Source organism: Anastrepha ludens, chromosome 4 (assembly GCF_028408465.1).
Source record: "Anastrepha ludens isolate Willacy chromosome 4, idAnaLude1.1, whole genome shotgun sequence".
NCBI lineage: Eukaryota > Metazoa > Arthropoda > Insecta > Diptera > Tephritidae > Anastrepha > Anastrepha ludens.
Window position 1 is genome coordinate 25,232,667 of NC_071500.1, and position 23,870 is coordinate 25,256,536.

A 23,870-nucleotide genomic window follows, 5' to 3' on the forward strand; every position below is an offset into this window, starting at 1 on the left:
ATATATATATATATATATATATATATAATTGGCGCGTACACCCTTTTTGGGTGTTTGGACGAGCTCCTCCTCCTTTTTGTGGTGTGCGTCTTGATGTTGTTCCACAAAATGGAGGGACCTACAGTTTTAAGCCGACTCCGAACGGCAGATATTTTTATGAGGAGCTTTTTCATGGCAGAAATACACTCGGAGGTTTGCCATTGCCTGCCGAGGGGCGACCGCTATTAGAAAAATGTTTTTTTTTCTCTTAATTTTGGTGTTTCGCCGAGATTCGAACCGACGTTCTCTCTATGAATTGCGAATGGTAGTCACGCACCAACCCATTCGGCTACGGCGGCTGCCGCTTCCAGCTTAATACCCGATAAAAAACAAATAATTTCAACTATAATTTAAATGAATGACACTCTCTATTTCGTATCGCATACCTACACATATGTTTACTCTCCAAGAAATTCACGTAGCAATGCGCGAATTACCATGTTTCGACGGCGCATTCGTATCACTTTGGCAGCTCTCCTTCTTGTTTTTGTTACTATTTTTTGCTATGATTATCGGATATGGAGAAAAATCCAGCTAAATACCCGATTTTACTTGAAATGGCATGAAAAGGAAGGGAAATTTACAGTTCGACCTTAAGATCTTTTGTGCTTCCTACTCATCACAGTACCTCATCCAAACCCAGCTCTCAATGTAAACCTAATATGGACCTGGGTTTGGTATGAACCCGTTTTCTGGCCGTATCCGGCCCAGACTTCTACTCTTTCTTCTCGCTATGGCATCATATTCGAGAAGGTGTGTTTAAGCTTCCGCAAATTGGTTAATTTATTTTATACACAAAAAAGATTGAATTAATTTGGTCTTGATGTGGTTGGTAACCTGACCTACTCGACATAATAACTTTCTTTGCAATATTTTATTTTTTATTTTTTGCTTCCATTATTGAATTTTGTTTCTGGTTAATTCTGGTCAATTTCTGATGAAAACTAGAGAGGCCAACGATTTGTTCGTAATTCGCAAGGTAATTGAGTCTGAACTACTTATAAATGAGGTAATTCGCTCTCAAAATTGTGTATGGCGAATTACGTAACTCGAAGTGTAATTGGAAACTGAATTACGAATGAGAGATCGAATTACGAATGGGGGAACGAATTAGGTGCCGTGGAACATAAAATAAGTATGGTTTAAATTTTTAAGTTTGTTTCAGTTGATTTATTTACTTGAGATTTTTGTTTGGATATGTCGATTAGTAGATCGACTTCTTCTTCTACTTTTTCAATTAACTTTTCATTTTAACACTCACCTGTTTCGCGTTTGCGTTTACTCGACGATTTTTGTTGCTGCAACTGCTGCCGTTGGTGCTGTTGATATTTGCTGGGCTCGGCTGCTCCGGGATAACGTATTGTTGACGCTTGCTGCTTTTTTGTCGTAGTATTGGGTACACTTGCCCCGTTTTTATTATTCACAAATTTGCTGTTGCTTACGTTGCTATTGTTGATACTATTATCGTCGTTGCTCTCTTTTAGTGGCTGTCTCTGATCCTGAGGCTGATCGCAATTACTGTCGTCGATATAAATTACACTCTGTGTTAAATTATGAGTACCGCTCGCGTTGTCTCTACTCTCTACTTTAGCTTCAGTAATGACTGTACTCTCACGTCGATTAGAATACTGTTGTTGTTGTGGTTGTTTTTTATCAGCGTCAATAAAACTACTCGGCGAGTGTTTTATATGCGACGAGGATGGATAAACAATTGTTGATGCGGTAGCGGCAGACCTTGCTTGTTGTTGTTGCCAGTGGTGCGATCTCTGTTGCGATTGCGACTGATTGTCGTCCTGATGTCTCTGCTGCTGACGAGACCGTTGTTGATGATTATGATGCAAATATGGCGACTGGTGGTTGTGTTGATGCTGAGTATGTTCTTGTTCTTGCTGCTGATGCAGGGCCTCGTCTTGCTCTACTTGCACTTGCTCCTGCCGCAGCTGTTGCTGTTGCTGGTGCAGTTCCTGCTCGTATTGAAGTACGCGCCGTTGTTCGCCCTCGTACACGGGGCGACTGGAGTAGTCGAAATCGGACGCGTTCACAAACGACGTTTTCATTTGTATTCGCTAACCGATGTAATGCAAAAATTCTTTGCAATCTAAATGCAATACAATGAAATCGCCACGTCTACTCGTCGGTCGCTGTTATTGCCGTTGAAAGTGTTGGTCGATGCGCCGTATCGCGTTCGTACGAATTATAACAATTTGTTGTTGTTGCCGTTGTCGAATTCAATTTCGTTAAACGTCCTCCACAGCGATTTGCACGCTTGGGTCTCACTGCCAAAAGTGCAGTTGATGGTGGTGTTGTTATTGTTGTCTTTCCACTCAGACTTGTTTTGCTGTCAGCTGTCGGTGTGTGTACGTCGATTGGTAACGCCGCTGCAGCAACAATTTCACTCGTCATTCGTATTATTTATGTTTATTTATTTACTTTTTATGCTGCCGGCATTTCCTTTTGATTTTATATCTTTGCTCCGTTATTTTGTTTGCAAATGTACATATGTATGTATGTATGTTTCTCGATATATTCTCGACTCAGTTTGAGTTTGGTTTTTATTTGAAATTTATCTGTTGGCAATTTTAACGCTGCTGACGTTGATATTAATACTTTTTTCCATTTTGTTTACATCGTATGTTTTTTTTTTTTTTTTTCTTGTTTTATTTTGTTGGATTAAAACTTAAGGGTAAGATTTTTCAAATCGTATTAGTGTCGTTTTAATCTGTGTACTTTAAGGGTTACTAGTGTATTTAAGATATTTTTTTTTTCGTTTAAATTACTAATTTACTGAATATATTATAATATTTACAAATCGATTTATTTTTGTTTGTTTAACACTAAATTTGAAACCAAAGTTGAAGAACAACTGCAAAGAAAGAAGAAAAGTAAAATAAGATTTTATTAATATTATTTAAATAATTCATTTATTCATTACATATCACAGTCAAGAGAATGCTGAAGGGTTACGCATATCGCCGATGCCGCTACCCGGCTCTCAGTGAATTTGACAGAATCAGCTTTTGATGAACTGACATAGTTGTTTCATTTTGCTTAAATTTTTTGTTTACAAACATCTTTTATCTATTCTCTTTTCTATCACGCCCCTGTTTACATGAACCTAACCCTTTTAATTTTTACTTGTTTGTGGTGTGAAGTTTTCAACGTTGTTTACCATTTTTTCTTGTCCCTTCCGCATAGCAGATGATTTCCTATAAAAAGTGATTTGTTGTTGTTGGTGGTGTTAGGTAAGTTAGCAGGAGTCAACATAAAAAACTTTTGTAGATCGCTGAAAGCCAAAGTCTTGCTGAGAAGGCATGAGTGAGCCTGTTGCGATTTAAGATTTTCAGAAAATACCCCTTTAGTTTTTAGTTGTTGTTAGTTAGCTTAGGAATAAAATCAAACATAAATGAGTCAAGATTTCGGTGCTGAGCACAGTTAAATATTTAGGAATAAACCTGGACAAGTTTTTATACTTCAGTCATCTCGTACATCATCAGTTGGAGCGGGCCACAAGGGCATACTTTTTATATAAACAGCTATTCTCTTCACGACATATATCCTCCTCTAGAGTCAAGATAATCATGTACCAATGTTTAATTATCTTGAGCCAAAAGGTTTAATAAAACTGCTTAAAAAAATAAGGCTCATTACTTTTCAATCAAACCCTGTATGTAGGTTTTTTTTTTTTAATTTGTATCGTCTGTTTTTATCTTATACAAATTTTTGTTTCAACTTATTAATCTTGTTTATTTAGATTAAGACCATTTATGTTCGAAATCTTTACAAATAAACAGAATTTAAAAAAAAAGTTAGCTTAGTTTTTAGATGCTAACTCATTTCTACATAGCTTGTTTTGAAACCTAATTTTTTCAATAAAAATTTAATTATTGAAATTTGGCAGTCCATGCGAACCAGACACTCAAAATGTTTTTTGCCGACGTCAACCCTCACCTCAAACGTTCATTTTATTATGCTAAAATTTCGTGAGCTATAAAACTGCGTACTCAAAAGTTTTCTAAACATTCCGGAAATTTGGAAATTTTGATCAAATTTTCTGAATTTTGTGTATTGCGTTGGGTACCTATGTACCTGTTTCAAAAAAAAAAAAACTATTCAATATTACTACCTTCACTTTATGTATATATTTATATTCGCCTAAGGATTGTCGCTTCAGAAGCACTCGCCAAACAATTATGGAAGAATGTTCATGCTGTAACAACGACAACATCAAGGCCAAATTACTTCGAGAAGGAGACAATTAACATTACGTATTTTCTGGAATCTAAAACAAGCTGGAGCTGTTACTACTCATACCAAGTGACGATAATTAATCGGATTGAACAGGTTTCTTTTTTGTCGAGACAGACTAGCAAGTACAGCACTCAGACAACATTAAGTCCATTGTACTGCACTCAGCTGCCTACAGTCCCTTCTGCTTAGTGACAGAAGGGTTTGCGACAGTCGGTCGGGCATGACAGTTTTGTCCATCAGCAGCTTGCCGAGCTCGCTTGTAGGTAAGAGTAATCCGTTTGCTAACCGTGGATTTGATGGCTGCAGAAGGGATTGGCAGAGCGGGCTCCGGGCCAAGGACGTTGGGCTCAGAGCCCATTCTGACTAAAGAGTCAGAGATCTCGTTACCCGCGATTAAACGATGCTTTGCCTTCAGAATATCAAAGGGATTTTCCATGAGGCTAGTTTATAAAGCTTGCCATGGAAAGGCAGATGCGCTAATGACAGTCAATTAAAAGTTTTAGAATTTGATGAAATTATCACAAAATTTCAAAAAATATCAGCCAATACTGCGTCTTGACATTTTGTCGTTGTTGTTGTAAGCAGCAAAAGCATTCCCCATACATGGACAGTGAATGCTGCTGAAGTGACAGTCCTTGACCGGATATAAATTCGGGTCGTTCCGGTAACGTCTTCCGGTAATGTCTTCGATATCTGGTATCAGTTTATAAACAAAAAGCATAAAGTTTTGTTGATTTTTTTTTTCTGTGATGGAATTCAAACTTAATAGTGTTATTGCGTTATATTTGGCTGGAAAATCACAACCAACCATTGTTCGTGAGCTCAGTCACCTCAAAGCGAATAAAATGTTTGTGTATCGCACTATAAAACTTTACAATGATACTAGTAGCATTGCAAAACGCTATGGAGGTGGACCAAAAAAACCGTAACAACGCCAGAAATGGTTCGGAAAGTGAAGGCTCGACTTAAACGAAATCCACGTCGAAGTGGAAGAAAAATGGTCAAAGAACTGAAAATATCGCAAAACAGCATTCGACGCATATTGAAAAATGAGCTCAAGGTCAAGGCTTTACAAGTGCCAAAAAGCACACGATCTTTCACCCCAGCAAAAAAAAAAAATTCGATGCGAAAGAGCAAAGGAGTTGTTGCGATTGCACGAACGTGACAAATTTCCTAACATTGTGTTTTCTGATGAAACAAATTTCCCAATTGAGCAGTTCATAAACGCTCAAAACGATCGCGTTTACTTGACCAAACGCTCATACGAGAATTTGAGCCTACGTATGGCCACTCGAAGCAATTTCCCATCGCAAGTAATGGTTTGGGCCGCAGTTACCGCTGATGGACGCTCTCCAATAGTTTTAATCGAGCCTGGTGCATTCGTGCAGCATGCAACTTATTTTTTGACCGCTCGAAGGCTATACTCAAGGCAAAAGGTGGTCATATCGAGTTAAAGTGATTATATGTTAAAATTGTAACCATGTTTGAACAATTTTGTCTTTGAAATCAATAAAAACTAATTTCACGCAAAAAACTTATGGTGTTTTGAATAGGTAACACTTCATATCGTTCACTTTGTATATATAATTGTCACCTACACCCTATTTGGGTGTTTAGCCGAGCTCCTCCTCCTACTTTGTTCCACAAATGGAGGAACCTACAGTTTCAGGTCGACTCCGAGCGGCAGATTTTTTTTTTATTTTTATGAGGAGCCTTTTCAAGGCAGAAATACACTCGGATGTTAGCCGTTACATGCCGAGGGCGACCGCTATTAGAAAAAACTTGCACCTTTCATTTTGGTACTTCATGCACGGAAATTCGGGCCTACGCACTCCCGAATGGAAGTCATGCACCAACGCATTCGGCTACGGCGGCCGGCAAATACATATGTATATATTTAAAATCTATTTTAAAATTTAAAAAAATCTTAATATTAATAAAGTTTTCAATACTCTGCACAACTTGGAGTTGTAAACAAAACTTTATTTAATTATTTTTTCAATATTTTTTTCCATCAAAATCGTATTCATACTGGCTTGTAACTTTCTACTTTAGCTTATTTTCGCTTGATCTTCTATCTTCTTTGTGGTATTTTCTTTTGTCAGCAGGAGAATTTCTTTTTGTACTTTTCAACCAAATAAACACTAATAGAACTCCGAAAAACACAGAACAATCAGTTCAGACGAAACAATAACAACCAAACAGAATATACATATGTATACTTTTCACTCTAGCTAGACGTTGTAGTCAGAAAGATTTTGGTGAGGAAAACTTCCAACACAAATACGAAATGTAGTGTAAAAAGTGTCGTGCGAATTAAGAAAGGAGAGCAGCAAAGCAAAACCAGAAAATGTAGAAGAGATTTCACAAAAGCCGGTTTGTTTGCCGCAGACGCTTGTTGGTTGGGTTGGCAGTTGGACCGTTTGACGAAGGTGGGTAGGTAGGCAGGTTGGTGGACTGGATTGCCGGCTGCTCGACTCTCGGCTTTTGCTTTGCTTTGCTGGCTGACGGGTTTACTTTAATGGCTGGGTTTTCAACTGCCGCTAGGAGGGCTAAGAAACAAGATTTTATTGTTGTATTTGCTGCTGCTGCTGCTTTTGCTGCTGACGCGGTATGTATGTATGTATATGGAGCCAATGAGGCTGCAAAGTGGAAAGGTGTTCTCGCGTCTGTAGGTAGACTATATGTTTGTATGCATGTACGTGCATATAAGTAGATGTTTATATGTGCCTGTATATTCGACAAAAAATGTGTGTACGTTTATGGAGCAAAAACCAGAAACTACGCAGCACAAACGACACTTAGTACTGGCATGTACATGTGTATGCACATACGTACATACATACATCCATGAAAGCATCCGAGTATGTGGCCAAAAACGATAATGACGGCAGTGTGGGCCTTTTGGGCGAGTCACAATCTGCCTGCTGCTCGACTGGTTACCTTAAATCGCTATGTAAGGCGTTGTTTGCATTTATTTTTACCTTCCATATTTTGTTCGTCGTCGTCGCATTAACACAATTTTCTCTTCCTATCATCGCAGTCTCTATGGCTATGGCGCAGTCTTTCGCTAAGAAAACCAACGCAATTCTACACGGAAAAACGTCACACTTCCTTTATAATAAATAAAACCAAAATTTTCTTAGTTTTATATAAAGGTTGTGTATACCGATGCACTTCTCTTCTCTTACAAAAACACCTCTTTAATTGAAACACACTTGAAAATTTTTCAATTAAAAACACGCGTGTTCCATTTCACTCACTATCGCACACACCTTTCTGCACTGTTGTCCTCAATGCTGCAACGCACAAAAGCTCCTTGGTAGCTGCTGGTGTTAATAAAAGGTGCGGCTGCTACCACTATCACTTTTGGCAAAATGCACTGCCACCACCATCAAATTGGTACAATTAATTGCTTCACAGCTTGATTATTAGTTGGCTATTGCTGGCTGCTAGCTGCTGTCTAACTGGCTTGGTGGCTTGTTGGTTTGCTTGCTCGGTTGGCTTGACTTTCTTCAAGCACCGAACGGGCCACTTTTCAACCGCGAACTTGAGTGTCCGCATTCGTCGATGTTGTGATTCACTCTGAATCATTGTGTAAGGCAACGAGCGACAACTACCAAGTTCCAACAATTTAACTAACTGCCTTGCGCCAGTCCACCATCCAGGCGCATCAGCAATATACCAGGCGGGCGCAGAGCCGATATAAAAGCAGAAAAGGATAACGTGGAAAAACAATCAAAGTTAACGATGGTTGTATGTTTTCTCTTGAATTTCCATTTTCCTCAGCTTTCGGAATAAAATTTTCTCTGCGGCTCATTTGTGCATAATTTACTCTCTTGTTTATTCTCTCTCTCTCTCTCTCGCTATTTCTATGATTCCATAACTGTATTGCTCGTTAACTTTTCTCCATACAGCGCATGTTCATTATACACCTCGCTACTTTCGTGCTAACTACCGCAATTACTGTTGCTGCTGCGACCTCCCAATGTGGCTACTCTCTACAAGACTCGTAGGCAAATGTGTAGTTATGGAGGTGTGCATCTCATGTTGCCCCCAATTGTTGTTAGTTGCTTTTGCAGTAAAGATTGCTGTTGCTTTTAGCAGCAATCCCCTAATTCGAATCTAAAACCACACTAACTCTTGTACAGGGTGGCTATTGCTTTTGTATTGTATGTTTTTTTTTCCAAGAAAAGGGCGCCTGAAAGGCATTTTGTATGCGCGTAGGCGACTGAGAAGCAGAGCAGAGCAGAGGAAGACCAGCCTAAACACGTCGCATAGAGCGGACAAAACAAAAACTTCAAGAGACACGCATTAAGGACATATAAATATTTGAATGTAGTAGGTTTCTCTTGCTCTCTTACTCTCCTGCCCACTCTGTAGTCACTTTCACGCTGTGACTCGTCTAAAGAAAGGATGTGGAGCGTTAATATTTAGGTGTTCGGCGACATACAAAATTATTCTCCGGGTAAACGGTGAACCGGCAACAAGAACAACTGTTGGTAACAATCAAAAAAACAAAACACTCTTATTCATATGCACGCATACATTTACATCAAAAGCCTTAATATTGCGCCATTGTCAGTAAACAAATAACAACTAGAATTCAATTAGAAACCAAGAAAATTTCGCAACTAATTATTAGCTATGTATGTGTCGTTATGGGGTTTTTTGGGAAAACTTACGCAAATTATTTATTTAATGCCTTTTTATTGCGACTAAAATCGTAAATTGATATGACGAATTATCAGGAAACTTGTGACATTGCAGCAAATAACGTTTCACATAAAATTGGTCCAAATACTGTAATAAAAAATTGGATTGACTTTTTCTAACGAAGAAATAATAATAGAGTAAATAAAATTCAGTTTCACGAGAAGCAAATGGCAAAGGAGCAATGCTGTGCTATTAATTTCATTCACTCGAATATAAAATTCCTCCTTTTTGTGAACTATCGTGGAAACGCCCCAACCTTACCAAGTAATTTTCGTCAATTCGACGAAAACCGTTGCTCTTTTTCCATTTTTCCCCCCATATATGTACTTGTCATATTGAACTCTTTTTTCTTTCTTGTTATGGTTTATGGTTATTGCAAATTAGTGTAGAAACCTCTTAACCTACATTATTCCTTAAAAAAAAAAAGACGGCGTCGACGAAAATTACCTTTACAGTATGTAAAATAATATTACCCTCTAAGCGATAAGAATTGACTGCATTAACAAACAAATACGCAATTTTTAAAATTAGTTGAAATAAATTTTAAATGGCTTTATTTCATGCTATGTTAAAAGTTTAATTTTTACTCATACTAGAAAAGTTATTTCTCAAGTTGCAACCTTACTAAGAACTGCCTAAGTCGGTACTCCACTAGTGTTTTTCGTTATTTAAAGGACCAGAGGGAGAGAAAAATGAGGAGCCCTAGTAAAAAATACATGACGTAACTGGGGTCATGACAGCCGTTTGTTTACAAAAACAAAACTGAGATTGTGTTGGTGATATACGAAAAAATCAACACAGTTAATCTTCATGTATGAGTATGTGAATGCGTGTGAACTGAGCTGACAGAATATTGCTGCCGAATTCCCGGTGACGTGTCAGTAGAAGTTGCTCTCTCAATTTCGTGTCTCACCATACTTGAAGGCCAAATCTAGTAATCTATAATCCAGTCGGTTCTACGTCAGTGGAACGACCCGGATTTATATCCGGCCAAGGACTGTCACTTCAGCAACATTCCCAATATATATATGGGGAATGTTTATGCTGCTACTACAACAACACCAAAAACAACATGTGTTAATTTAGATATGGATATGATATGATATGATATCGAGAAAAGTATTGAAGAAGAAATGTAATGAAGTATGCTCTTAATCCTGGAAATCTATTGTGAACTCTGCACTTAACAATACTTCATCCAGACTACTTAACAATTATACTTAAACCAGGACATCGTATTCAGAATATCAGGAAAAATTGTTTTAGGTAAAAAAAGATGAAGATCGGTAAATATTGAGGTTTGGTTAAATTCGAAAATAGCCCTTCCAATAGAGGCTTTACCTGCATAATTCTACCTAACATCATTTGCTTAGAAAGGCAACGAAACACGAAGATACCTCCACGGAACATTAAAATTTATTCATTCCAAAAGTAGTTGGCAGTCATAAACTTCATAAGCTACTTAAATATTTACTTGACTTTTCTCTCCGTCGTGCCTTTTGTCTCCTGAGATTTTCTTTAAAAAATTTTTATGCATCTATCAGATTCTTTGCTTCCGTTAAAGTTTTTATGGCACGCGATCCACAGGAGCCGCATATGATTGTGTACTGCTAAGGTGTTTAGTCCCTCTACTGACTACAGGACTAATGAGAACTTTACTACCAAAAATAACAGAAACCTTCAATCAAGTATGGGCTGTGTACGTATGTGCTACCTATTTTTTTTTATTGGAATCCTACTTTGAAAAATCATTTTTTTTTTTTTTTCAAGCCAAATAAGTTGGCTACATGTTGACTTATTGTGAGCATTAAAATTCCAAAAACAAAAAGAGAGAGGACATACTCATGAGTATCTGCTATATGTACATGGACACGTATAGAGAAATGAAAGTGGTTTTTCCTATGAATAACTTCACTACTTCCACGAATGCTTGCACTGGAGGATAAACGAGCCGTCGGGGACTGAGTGAAAGAAATTGGTTTTCCCCACACGTCAGCACTTGACACTTGTAGTTGAGAAAGAACAACTCTTGATTCTGGGATTACAATCGAAATAGAGTTTACTGCGAGCGCTACCACCACCACTTCGGCGCTCCTTTGCTTTCACTCAATGAAAACGAGAGGTCGATACATTGACAACGTGGCATAAGACAAGCGTCAAGTAGCGGAGGCCGCGCAACACCAACAACAAAACTAGTGACTAAAATTTCCCTGCAATTCATTGAGTGCGATTGTCATACTCCGTGTTGGTGCACGTGCGTGTGTTTATGTATACGTTTGTAACTGCGCAAATTGAACATTAAAAAGATATAATAGAAGTCGGTGTAGGCGGGTGGTGCCTATGCTTCACGCTGATTAGGAAAACACTGAATGATATGAAATGGTTAAATATGAAGTTATATTTGACGGTTCATGGGGAAAACACGTTAATAAACAGGCAGCAAACAAAAAAGGAAAGAAATTATACAAACTGGGGAAACATATGGAAGGCACGGAAAGGATGTACGTAAATATCTAAGTGGGTGCATTGTAATCAAGTATTCGAAGCGATGACAGCTCACTAATACTAGAAAATAAATCACAAATATACAGGGTGGCTGATGAAAGCCGCTACCAAAAAAAAATTGAATAACTTTTTTTCTTTTTAAGTTATCTGTTCCATTTTTGTTTTAATTTGCAGATTGATATTTAAAATTTATTAAAATGGATAACTGGGACACGCAAACAAGAATTTGGATAGTCCGCCGCTATCACGCACTGGAGTCCGTAGTTTTGGTACAGAGAGAGTACTCGGCGGCGATCCCCCGAGCAGATGGACCATAATGAGACTGGTGAATAATTTTGCTGAGCAAGGAACAGTCGCAAGAAGGCCTTATCATCGAAACCCACCAGTTCGGACGGAGGAAACGATCGCTGCTGTAGCTGCAGCTATACAAAGCAATCCAAGGGTTCCAACAAGAAGCTTATCTGATCAACTTGGTGTCAGCCGACAGTCTTTGCAAACAATAACGCACAAAGATTTAGACTTATTTCCTTACAAAATTCAAATGGTTAACAAACTGAACGCAGCAGACTTGCCGATTCGCTTGGAATTTTGCCAGAAGATCCTGCAAATGGTGGAAGAAGACCAAAACATGTTAAACTGCCTTTTCATGTCTGATGAGGCCCATTTCGATTTAAACGGCAATGTGAACAAACAAAATTGTCGAATATGGAGTACTTCTAACCCACAGATACTCCACGAGACGGAATTGCATCCTCTTCGCGTGACAGTGTGGTGTGCGGTTTCTTCACGCTGTATTGTCGGGCCTTATTTTTTTGAAGAAAATGGTCACACCGTTACGGTTACTGGAGACCGTTATTTGAAAATGCTGAAAGAATTTTTCTATCCAGAACTACGCCGAAAGAGAATTCCTTTCAACTCTGTGTCGTTTCAACAAGATGGGGCAACGTCTCACATAGCCCAGACTGTTATGACAGAGTTGCGACGAAAATTTCCCAATAAACTGATTTCAAGAAACTCCGAATTTCGTTGGCCCCCCAGGTCGCCTGACCTTACTGCACCTGACTTTTTCTTGTGGGGTTTATGTAAACAAGAAGTTTATAAAACAAAGCCAACAAATTTGGACGAACTAAAACAATCCATTCGGGCAACAATTGCGGCTATTCCTGTCGCAACTCTCAAAGCAGCAATGAACAACTTTTTACTAAGATGCCGCACTTGTGTCAACGAGCATGGGGGGCATTTAAATTCAATTATTTTTAAAACTAGTTAAGCTACATTTAATAAAATTTAATGACCTTCAACTTGAAAAAAAATAAATGAATTCCATACACTAAAAAAAAAATTATTTGAGTTTCTTAATGTAGCAAAATTCATCAGCCACCCTGTATTTAATTAAGGTTAGGTGCACAAGAGATTTATTTAAGTTAAAATTTAGACTCACATTTTCCATCTCCCGCTTGCGCTGGTTTTAAGTTTCTATGGGAAGGCAATATATGTATGTACATGGTTATTTCCACCATTTAAATTGTTAAAGGAAAGTTTCAAAACAGCACTACTTGCTTGCCCCCTGAGCACGAAAACCCACGCAATCTAAAAATATGAACACAGTTACCCTCAACACACATACTCGTACATACATATGTCTGTTCTCCTGCCCGAGATACGCATCTGAGAGAATGTGCATTGAAGAAATCATAAAAGAAAAAATAACCCCGGGCAACATTGTAGATCACATGCTGCAGTCGAAATTGGTGTGGGCCAAGATGAAAGAATGGTCCGCAAATGCGTTACAGGAACTGCGGAAAAAGGAATGGGAACGCAGTAAGGAACGAAGACAAAGAAGTAATGAAGGGTAGACGGAGAGAGAAATACAAATGAAGAGCCATAATGGCTAGCTTGGCCCTGCGATGCAATGCTTAAACGGCGGTACCGCAGGGCAAACGAAAGCTACAGAGGTCGGAGTTAGGGTTTAGTACGTAGGTGTACTGTTTCGCAAGTCCAGTTTAGTAGTAATAGTGACTATGCGTGGTCCCGAATGAGGTGCACCTTTAGCGATCAGTATGAATCGTGCATGCCGTCTGTATTGACGGTATCTATGTAAGATTCCCCCTTCGGAAAAAAAAAAAAAAAAAAAAAAAAAAAAAAAAAAACATATGTCTGTAACCTCAAATAGTAAACACGAAACCTCGTCAACCTTATTTGATGCATACATACATACATACATACATACATACATACATACATACATGCATATGTAAATACTATTAAAAGTTTTGCGCACTGAGCTCTAAAGAAATACAGTTGAATTTTGGTTAAAGTAATTCCCATCGATATAAATTTATTTGTGACATATCTTCCTTTTCATTTTCTTTTTATTATAGGCTTAGCTGTGGTTTTGGTTTCAAAACGCGAACGAATTTTTCGTAAGTGGTCGAACAGGTTTAGCCTCTATGAACGACATATTATTTCAGGGTGCTAAATAGAGAATATACAAATATACTCCTCAAAAGTTTTATAGGTTCTCTGTGGATACTAAACAAAAATTCAGGACTGGACTAAGATTATACAAAGTATGCTATTTATGTATGTATGTATGTACATGCTATGATTTACCAAAATTAAAGGCTTTGGCTAGCAATCAACTCAATTCTATACCGCCGAAATGAACTGGACTTAAATCGGGCCAAGAGCCATCACTCCAGTCGCATTTCCCATTGGCCTATGGCGAATGTTTGGTCCGTAAAGAATTTCATGAGTGAACAAAACGCACACCTACTATACATAACTGTAGAGTGTGAAATTTTCGAACGAGTGCTGGTCGAAATGGAATAAAACAAATTTAAATTGTCCAATATGCACAGTGAGGGTAAAGAAAATATTGTTGGGTACTCGGAAAGTGTAAATTCTTTTAAGGGGGAACCCCACTGTGATTTTTCAAAAAAAAATGTTTTTTTTTTAATTTTCTTAAAGTAGATATATTCAAAAATATGTTAAAAAACAATGTTACTTAAAATCTTGAAAATTGACGAAGTTATACCCAATACAATAACTGCAGGTAGTGACGGCTACAACGGCTAACTTCAGATGATTTTTCACCGCTGTATCGTGACCACCAGGGTGCATCAGTTTTTTATGACGTCATTGCATTAATATTAATAACAATTGTCATTTTTAATATTTTTTAATAAAAAATTGTGTCAGTATAGTTGAATATATGTTAAATAAATTATTATTTGTCCAATCCTCAAGTAATCATCCCTACTTCCAAAAAAAAATTCATGAAAATCACTTAATTTTCACGCGTTCACAGTGGTGTTCCCCCTTAAGATTTTTTTATAGGGTGGGCCATGTAAAATTTGCTTTTTGAATCGGCTATAAAAAAAACTAATCAATATTTTTTCAATTTTTTTTTTTATTTTGAAGATTGAACATTGTCATTTATGAATGAAAAATAATATCGTTCAAATGACTGCCACGACTGGCTTAACAGTAGGCCATTCGATCAACCCAATTTTTAAGCGCATTTTCGATTGTTTGGGCTCCAATTTCATGAATGGCAACTTCGATTTCGTGTTTTAAAGCATCAATCGTCTCTGGATGGTTCGCATAGCATTTGTCCTTAACGGCTCCCCACAACAAATAGTCCAACGGGCTTAAATCACAGCTCCGAGGCGGCCAATTGATATCGGAATTTCGGCTGATTATTCGGTTTTCAAAAACGGTAGCCAAAAATTCGAGTGTAACTTTGGCAGTGTGACAAGTTGCACCGTCCTGTTGAAACCAAATGTCGTCCACGTCATCCTCTTCAATTTTTGGAAACAACTCGTTGAGCGTGTCACGGTAACGCTCGCCATTTACTGTAACCGCGGCTCCTCGCTCATTTTCGAAAAAAATGGCCCGATGATGCCGCCAGACCAAAAACCGCACCAAACAGTGACTCGTTGTGGATGCATTTGCTTCTCTAAAGTAACGTGTGGATTTTCTGAGCCCCAAATCCGACAATTTTGCTTATTGACGTAGCCACCGATGTGAAAATGAGCTTCATCAGAAAAGAAGAAGAAGACTCACCACTTTGGAAATAGGTTTTCAATATTTCCCAATTTTGTTCAAGCGTATAGCGTCCCATTACGTAAATGTCAAACCTTTAAGTAAATTATGAACCCATTTGACATGTCATTTGTGTTACCATTCTCAAAAAAATAGGTGGTTCAAAAAGCAAACGCTATATGGCCCCCCTGTAGTATACCATCGAGCACCCGGCAACATACAATTTGATCGAACGATTTAGATTAGGCTTGTTGTTGTTGTAGCAGCATAAACATTTCCCATAGATATGCGCGGAATGCTGCTGAAGAGACAGTCAGATATAAATCCGGGTCGTTCCTGTTTCGTAGAACCGAGTGTCGTGGGAACGATTTAGTACATTGAGAATACGCTATTTGTTATTGTTGTAACATACTTATGGGGAATGGTTATGCATTTGAAACGCTTTTTGGTTATTGTTGTAATATACTTATATGATTATGCTTTTAAAACGCTTTTTGTTATTGTTTTAACAGCATATTCCTTCCCCATAAGTATGCTGGGAGGAGTGCAACTGAAGTGACACAGCTCTTTACTGGATATAAATCCGTTCCGTTAACGTTAAGCAAACTTTCGTGAGGGGTTATTTTTGCATATTTCCATAATATGTAAAAATAATTTGACAACTTTTAGGCTACCGCTAGACATGGCAAGAAAATGCTTGCGTAAGCCTGACAATCCAATGATTCTCAGGACGTATTTCAATACCAATCACACTATGCATGCAATGAAATTTTCGAAACTTTTTGGAAATGAAGTTTAATTTTCGGCTACTGCTTTTTGACTGTCCACACTGCGTCGGTGATGTAGTTTTTCAAATTAAATTGCGACTATGTGAATGGGTTTTTAGCAACTTTTCGTCAATTCAAGTGTTATTATTACCATGAACATTATTTAATAGTACTCAGATATTTTTGGGTCGGAAATTGTGGAATTAAGTATCTTAAAATTTAAAGCTTACATCTCTGAGACGATTTGGGTGTCTGAAGCGATCAGTTTTATTTATTTATAAAAAAACAAATAATTGGTGGCAATATTATAAAAAAAAACGGAGTTTCTTCTAACGCCATTAGCCTCTTTAATATTTTTTACGCATAAAGGCAGCGAGTACATAAATTTACTAATTTATTTATTATTTTTCGTTTAATTAACCTTTTTTTGTTTGTTCGAAAGTGAAAGGACTGCTTTCAACGGACTTTTTTTAATGAAATACCCGCGTAAAAATACATCTACTATAATTGTTCCCCATGCACTAAAATTGACAGTTCGCATGCGTTAGCTCAATGCAAATGGAATGTGGGAGGAATCCGTCGCTACCAATTACAAGATCTGACACTGGTCGATCTATTAACCGATCGGAGGTATCCCAGCAGCGAAACCGGATGCCATCTCCTTCAATCAGGAGCCACAAACCTCCTCGGCACTTTAAGTCGGGAGAATCGTCCAAAGGGTAGTCGGAGGAGGGGCAAACGCGCGACTGTCCTGCCGCCCGGACAAACTGCAGCATTGGATGATCCCAGAAGGACTGGTTTGCGCGGCACGTAAGTTAAATGGTACCTGCGCTACCTGGAAAAGAGCAAACCCTAGCGACAGCTCACCAGTTTGTGAAGCAATGGCTTCAGAATGTGCCTCAACAACCCTATGCAGCATCGGAAAAAGATTAAAGCGGATTGAGCTGCAGCTTTTACCTGCCAATGATTGAGCTGCAGCTCCTACCTGCCGAGCTACCCAGAGAAGATATCAATAAAGTCATTAAATTTGAGAAGAAGTTCAGAATTGAACTGGACGATAAAGTAATTTAGAGTACACCTACACTTGAAACGAAACTACAAAAGTATGCCCCGCACTGGTATACAGATGGGGCGAAGACACCAGAAGACATAGGCGCTGAAATATATGGAGTTACAAGAGGTAGGAATTATCTTATGTTAAGAGTATTTTGCGAGCCCAATAAAACCAATAGTAAAAAAATTTAAACAAATTGCGTGCTCTTATTTATTTGGCATGAGGCTGTATACGTAAACTACTATGACACCTTAACGTATGTTAAGTTTATGTCTAGACTATTTGCACTATTAGACTGTAACGAAGTTTAGAGAATATAAAAGCAATCAATTTTATCGATGGCTTATTTCGGTCCCTTCAAATTATCGTAATTCGACATTTTTCTACGCCTCTGGTTAGCGCTACATTAAAACTTGCAAGCTTGTGTTTTGCACTTTTTTGGACATTTTGCTTTTTGAGGGCAAATGCTATTAATTTCTAAGAAATTTAGTTATTTAATTTTAACTGAAAAAGTGAACCGAACTTGGGAGATTGGGCAACCGGAAAACCTGGGTTAAATAAGTATAAACCTTCGGTAGCTGTACATACACACCACGAAATATTCTAACATTATTTATACGTACGCATAGTCACTCTGTGCGCAGTAATGACTGCTCTGGTGTTGTGTTGTACCTTTGCTGCACTTTCTCAAACCAGGAGCTGAAAATGCAATCCAAACATTTGCAATTGAAGCTTCACAATCACTTTGTTCGTTGTTTTTACTTATTTTTTTAACTACATTCTACACTCTTAGCCGTATCCGCCTTTCCAATATCTCTCACAGCTACATTTGTTCACCATTTACTTGATTTTTTATTTTCTCAGATATTCAACTTGTCAAATAACTATAATTTTGGTCGGTATACGACTTTTTAGGTATTCATATTTCTAAATTTACATACTTTTCAACTGTTTCACTATTAACCATAACGTAACTTGTGGTTTTCGATATTGTGAAAATTTTATCAACTATGACTTTGCGACCGACCGACAACCGTGTATGTACGAGTACGTCTAGGTTACGAAACTTTTGTTTTAATATTCGTACATATATTTTGAGTATATTTGTGTAAATTAAAGTGTACGTAGCTAGGTATACTTTGGTTTTTTTGCTTTACACTATATTTTTAATAATAGATACCAAACTTTGCTTTACTAATTTCACGCAAACAACGCGTACACGCGACACGTCCACCAATACTCAACGACGATTCGACAAAAATGTAGTGAATTCGGCACTAAAATGCAGAGATGTATTTTGGGCTCGTCAATTATAGCATTGAAAGCCAGTTTGTTATTGGAAATTAAGCACAGAAAATTAGTTTTAATAAAAACAAACAAACAATATTACCTCTTTACATTTATTTTAATATATATTTAACTTGTGTATTAAAAAATTGTTTGATAACACATTTCAAAATGCATTAATCTGAAACCTTTCTGCAACACATAAACCCTGAAATTGTAAATAATAATGGCCGAAAGCATCAACCGAAGCATCTCGCTTGCACTTATCAGTTCATCCGTCATCAATGAATATTATTCTTGCTTTCTCACCCTATCTCACGAGGCGAGTTTATAGAAGGTGAAGTCACTGAAGCGCGAAGAAAATTTGCATCTATTTTGTTTTTGCAATTGCTAGATTGAATTATGATGGCACATCTACAAGGCAATTGAAGAACAGCAAAAAAAAAATATAACGTGAATTTTGTTATTGCTTGAAATCTCTAGAATGTCAAATTTGCCAGTGGCGTGAATTTAGCGGATATAAGAATTCTCTAACATCGCGTTTATACAAGGCAATTTTATGGGAGCAACTCGTAAATTGTGAAAGTAGGAAAGGAGAGGTCACTAAGTTGTTCGTGTTCGGGCAATTCACTTTGTATTTGCATTCTTTTCAATGTCGTTATAAGATGCAGAGTAAAAACTAAAGCAATTGCAAGCAATGAAGTTGCCTTGTATGAACACGGTCTTAAAAGCAGTGTAAAAGGCAAACAAACTTTGAAAACTGAGAGAACGGGCAATATTATAAAAAATGTTTAATCAAATGTTCTTGTTAATGTGCCTTGATTTGATTGCCCAAATTTATTATTATTATTATTAGAACGTAAACGAATTCCCAAAAAGATCAGCTGCTCTTTTAGTAACAACACACAAAGAAGCTTGAATGTTAAAATAAAATTGTACAATTTTTGATTTTTAAAAAAATAACTGACATATTTTTTTTCTTTCATCTTTGGTGGGTTAAGACAATACACTGCAGCATCAGCTGATTTTCCATTTGTTATTATTGTGCGAATGTGTATTTTGCTGCGAACGTATTTGTAATTAAAGTTCCTACATAGTTTTGCTTGGAAATGTCTAGGAAAAGTCAAGACATTCCCATACGACCACGCTATGGTATACCAGATTTAGGAAACGACGAGAATTATAGTGAAGCTGAAAGAATAACGTATAAAACCAGAAAGACTTCATCGAGCGCTATGGAACCTTCGTCGTACAGTGAAATTCCTTTTCTGGCCCAATATCCAGAAATGCAGGATACCACAGCGTCGGAAAAAATAGAACGGCACAGCAGTGTGGGCGAACCAGATGAGGAAGGCGAAGAGGACAATGACTCCAATTCATTTGAGGAAAATAAAACTCCAAGGCGCCCCAACTCATTGCACTGTGATTCCTGTAAGATCAAAATATTTCCAAAGTTACTTATTGATTTTTTGCAATAAATCTACTCTTTGTTGCGCTAGCTTTTCCGTATGAGCTGGAAGGTGCAACCAGTACAGATGGTCAAATGCGACACTTCGTAGCTGAAAATCTTGAAGAAAAAATACGAAGTGGTGGGTTTCTGGAAGTTTTACAGTTAAACTTATTTATTAATTTTTGTGTTTGCCTTTTAGATCAATTGAGTTACGCTTCACACAATAGCACACCTTCGGTGCCAAACAAGAACAGTAGTTTGCTAACACGACGTTTTTTACAAACGCAGCGTCCTCAAATCGACGCAAATGTATTGAATGACATTGAAATAGAAGCACAATATTTGGCCGCTTCGGTAGACAATTTGATGGAAAACTTGTGCAATTTGCTACATTCTGTAATTTCTATCACGATTTTACATGTTTATACTCAATAAAATACCATTTATTTCAGATATCTTCAATTACTGCCGATAACGTTGAGGTACACAAAAACGCAGTGAATAAACTGACCGATAGCATGGATGCCAACATCAAATGCATGTACACTATCATGGCAAAGACAGAGGAAATCACCAAATCAATGAAGCCAACAGAGCAATTGGGCCAGCGGATGTAAGTGTAATTTACGCAATGCAGTTTTGAGAAAAATGTAAAATTTATATTTTTTTTAGTCGAGAAATCAAGCGCCTCGTCGATATGCTCGATGGGACGATGTAGGATAAACCGTTGGTGGCGAAAGGTAATTCACCGAATCCCGCCTGCCCCCTCTTTTGACATCCTTAACATTTTTGTGTTATTATTTTAATTAATTATAATGTTCCATAAGAATAAAAATAGTTTTATGTATATTTAGTACTTTTCAACTTTCGCTTTCACAATACGCACACTGTCTACTGGTCTGTCATTTTTATCTGTTTCTGCCATACCAATACGTTTTACAACTTGCATTCCTGAATATACACGTCCAAAGATTGCATGCTTGCCATCTAACCACTGCGTAGGCGCTAGTGTAATAAAGAACTGAGAACCGTTGGTGTCTGGACCAGAATTAGCCATGGATAGTATTCCAGCGCCCGTATGTTTCAGATCCGTGTGAATTTCATCGGCGAATTCGCCACCATAAATAGAAGTACCGCCGCGGCCAGTACCAGTTGGATCACCACCTTGAATCATGAAGTCACGAATGATGCGATGGAATATCACATTGTTATAGTATCCACGGCGCGACAGTTCGGCAAAATTACGGCAAGTGTTGGGTGCGTGCTTCCAATAAAGCTCAACAGTGATTTCGCCCATGCTTTACAAATGAAATAAATATTTTAGGAATTAAACATTTGATATGGAAGCTATCAATGAAATTCTTATATTTACGTTGTCTCCAGCGTTACAAAGTGCGGTTGCCATGCCTTGTCGGGAATGCCAGAAACAGAGGCAGCAGCACTACTTGTTGTAGCTAACATTTTATTTATTATTTAGGAAATTGTGTTTAGAAGTGCAGGTATTTAAAATACAACACATAAATAAAACAAATTACTGTCACTTTTAGGGTTATGTTTTACCTTGCCATATCATGCAAATGTGCACTGTGCTACCACACTGCGCGTTTGTAATTGCTAGCAATCCTATTATTTTGAATGTGCTTAAAGTACGTCCACATATGCAGTAATTAGCAATGAATCCACAAAATTAATACCTATCCACAAAATTAATACCTATCGCAGATTACCTGCAAAATTGACAATCAGCTGTCAAGACTTTTTTGAAAGGTTATTCTTCATCGAAATTGGTTGGGAATATTAATAACGATATGAAGAAAAGACAAGGGGAAAGAATATTTAATTTAATCGCGCAATTGGCTGCCGTAGCAGAAATACGCATGCGAAATTCGATATTGCCAAAACGCCTATGGACGCACGTAAGTAATTGAGAGTATATCAGCTTTTTTATTAGTGAATATAATAATCACTGCGTGCAGGCGTATTGTAGGTGAGGCACGATAATGAACCCTCATCCTCACAACTCAACAGCTAGAAAGAGTGAAAAAGTTTTTAAGGGGTTATATACCTTCTGAGCCCGAAAAAATATCATAATTTTTTTTTTAAATATGTTTTAGAACTTTTATTCAAATGCGGCCGTTTTTTAGAAGAGGCTTGCCGTGATCACGGTAGCGCATGAGCAGGTCAACTGAAATCAAAAAAATTAAATGATTATTGTATAAAAATGTTTTTTAGTGAACCTGGACGGTTTTGCACCAAAAAAACGATTTTTGACGGGTTGAAAAATTAAAAAAAATTAATTCCGGCGAACTATACAAATATTTATAAAAAGTGAACTGTTCTGATTCACGAGGTTGTAACTTCGAATAATTAAAAACAAAGTTTATGCGAATAGGTTAAATAGTTTTTGATAAATATTGATCACCGCGACGGTTATTTTCAAAAAACACGACTTCGAAATAATCGCGTCTAAAATTTGATGCACTTTTAGAATATGCCATAAAAAATTTTCGATTTTTTAGTCCAACACAAGGTATATAACCCCTTAATTACCAACTTTCCAAGTCTAGGAGAGTAGTAGAGAACGCTTTCGGTCACTAAAATGCAAGGTTTAGAAAAATTAGGGAAGCCAAACAAATTTCGAACTCGCAAATAAACAAGAGCAAAAACAAGCGACGTACTATACTTAAGACCACAACTTCAGCGCAGAACACATAAGGGATTCACCCGCTTCGTTTTAATGTTCCTAATTTAACCTAATTAAAGCACTAACAAAAAATTTGTTCGACTAGTTTTAAATTAAAAGTTCTAATTTATCCGCAAACTTAAAATAAAAAGAATTCATTTATCAAATGTACATATTTAAAAAATTTTTCTAAATTGTAAGATTTATACACGCCAAGAATATGGCATACTTTACTATAGCACTTCCACGCAGATGTGGTACCGTCTGAAGGCCCAACAACCCAGAGCCGGAGCTGTGCTGGGTCCTGGAGCCAATCGTGAAAATGGGAAAACAGTGTTACACAAGGGATACTCTGTGCTGTTATCAACTGTGAGCCCAGACAGAAATCTGACTAAAGACGAAATCAATGATTTTATGGCTGTAGACGCGAGAAGAGAAGAGAAGAGAAAAAATAAACCTTCCGATTATCCCTCTTTTGACAAGTTTGACGTCAGTTCCCTTTCAAACAAAACAAACACAAAGAGGAGAAATTACATGTTTGTGAGAATTCGGTGAATGGCTTGGTAGTATTGTGATTTGATAGATTTCAACTAAGCAAACTATTGAGAACGAAGTTCCGCATGTTAAATTGTGAAAGCTCAAAGTAATATGAAGCCTCCAAATGCAGTTTGTTTGCGTTTCTATGTGGAAGACGCGGTAGCAAGAAAGTATGTATGTGTGAGTATAATTTTTTGTAGTTGGTTGTTTCCATTACTACTTTCCCTCTTCACAAACATCGAATTCCCTCTCTTTTGTTTGCTTATTTATGGGTTCTGACGATAGAGCAAATTGGGAAAGCGCAACCATGTACTCCATCATCCTTGTTTAACTCTTGTAGCACTCGATACAAAAATTTACCTGTTTGAGGGTTAATGTATTAATAATTTGATTTCACGCACAGATGTCGCGGTACTATGTTAGTGAGTTTAATTTCTGTGGTCTTTTCTATATAAGGCGAAAAGGCCACAAGGTGACTTTGGTAGACGACCTGATGTTTTCTTTTTGCTGCAATTTGGTATTTCGAATGTTGAGCCT

At 37.5% G+C, this 23,870-nt stretch overlaps 3 protein-coding genes across 8 annotated transcripts in view; 1 reads left to right on the forward strand and 2 right to left on the reverse strand.

The window, feature by feature from the left end:
* Nucleotides 1-18,639, reverse strand: part of LOC128861271 (G-box-binding factor-like) — a 139,521-nt gene extending 120,882 nt beyond the window's left edge. For 4 of the 6 annotated variants that reach the window (XR_008454357.1, XM_054099273.1, XM_054099269.1 and 1 more), the window contains exons 1-2: nucleotides 18,000-18,639; nucleotides 1,301-2,902 (exon numbers count right to left, since the gene is read on the reverse strand). Coding sequence is in view for 5 of the 6 variants with exons in the window: in XM_054099273.1 (XP_053955248.1) it covers nucleotides 1,301-2,096 (796 nt within the window). In the remaining variant the exon portion in view is untranslated. Of the gene's footprint in view, nucleotides 1-1,300; nucleotides 2,903-7,550; nucleotides 8,399-17,999 lie in introns of those variants that run through there. The other 2 variants (XM_054099270.1, XM_054099271.1) reach the window with 2 other exon arrangements.
* Nucleotides 18,640-19,688: 1,049 nt separating this feature from the next.
* On the forward strand, nucleotides 19,689-20,969 carry LOC128861273 (BLOC-1-related complex subunit 6). The gene is made up of 5 exons (XM_054099274.1): nucleotides 19,689-20,094; nucleotides 20,163-20,252; nucleotides 20,313-20,509; nucleotides 20,566-20,726; nucleotides 20,786-20,969. Exons 1-5 carry the CDS (start codon nucleotides 19,773-19,775, stop codon nucleotides 20,829-20,831), a joined length of 816 nt encoding a protein of 271 aa, XP_053955249.1. The 5' UTR covers nucleotides 19,689-19,772; the 3' UTR covers nucleotides 20,832-20,969.
* Nucleotides 20,937-21,670, reverse strand: LOC128861274 (peptidyl-prolyl cis-trans isomerase-like 1). The gene is made up of 2 exons (XM_054099275.1): nucleotides 21,486-21,670; nucleotides 20,937-21,411 (listed from the first exon to the last, which is right to left on the reverse strand). Exons 1-2 carry the CDS (start codon nucleotides 21,572-21,574, stop codon nucleotides 20,964-20,966), a joined length of 537 nt encoding a protein of 178 aa, XP_053955250.1. The 5' UTR covers nucleotides 21,575-21,670; the 3' UTR covers nucleotides 20,937-20,963.
* Nucleotides 21,671-23,870: the final 2,200 nt, after the last annotated feature.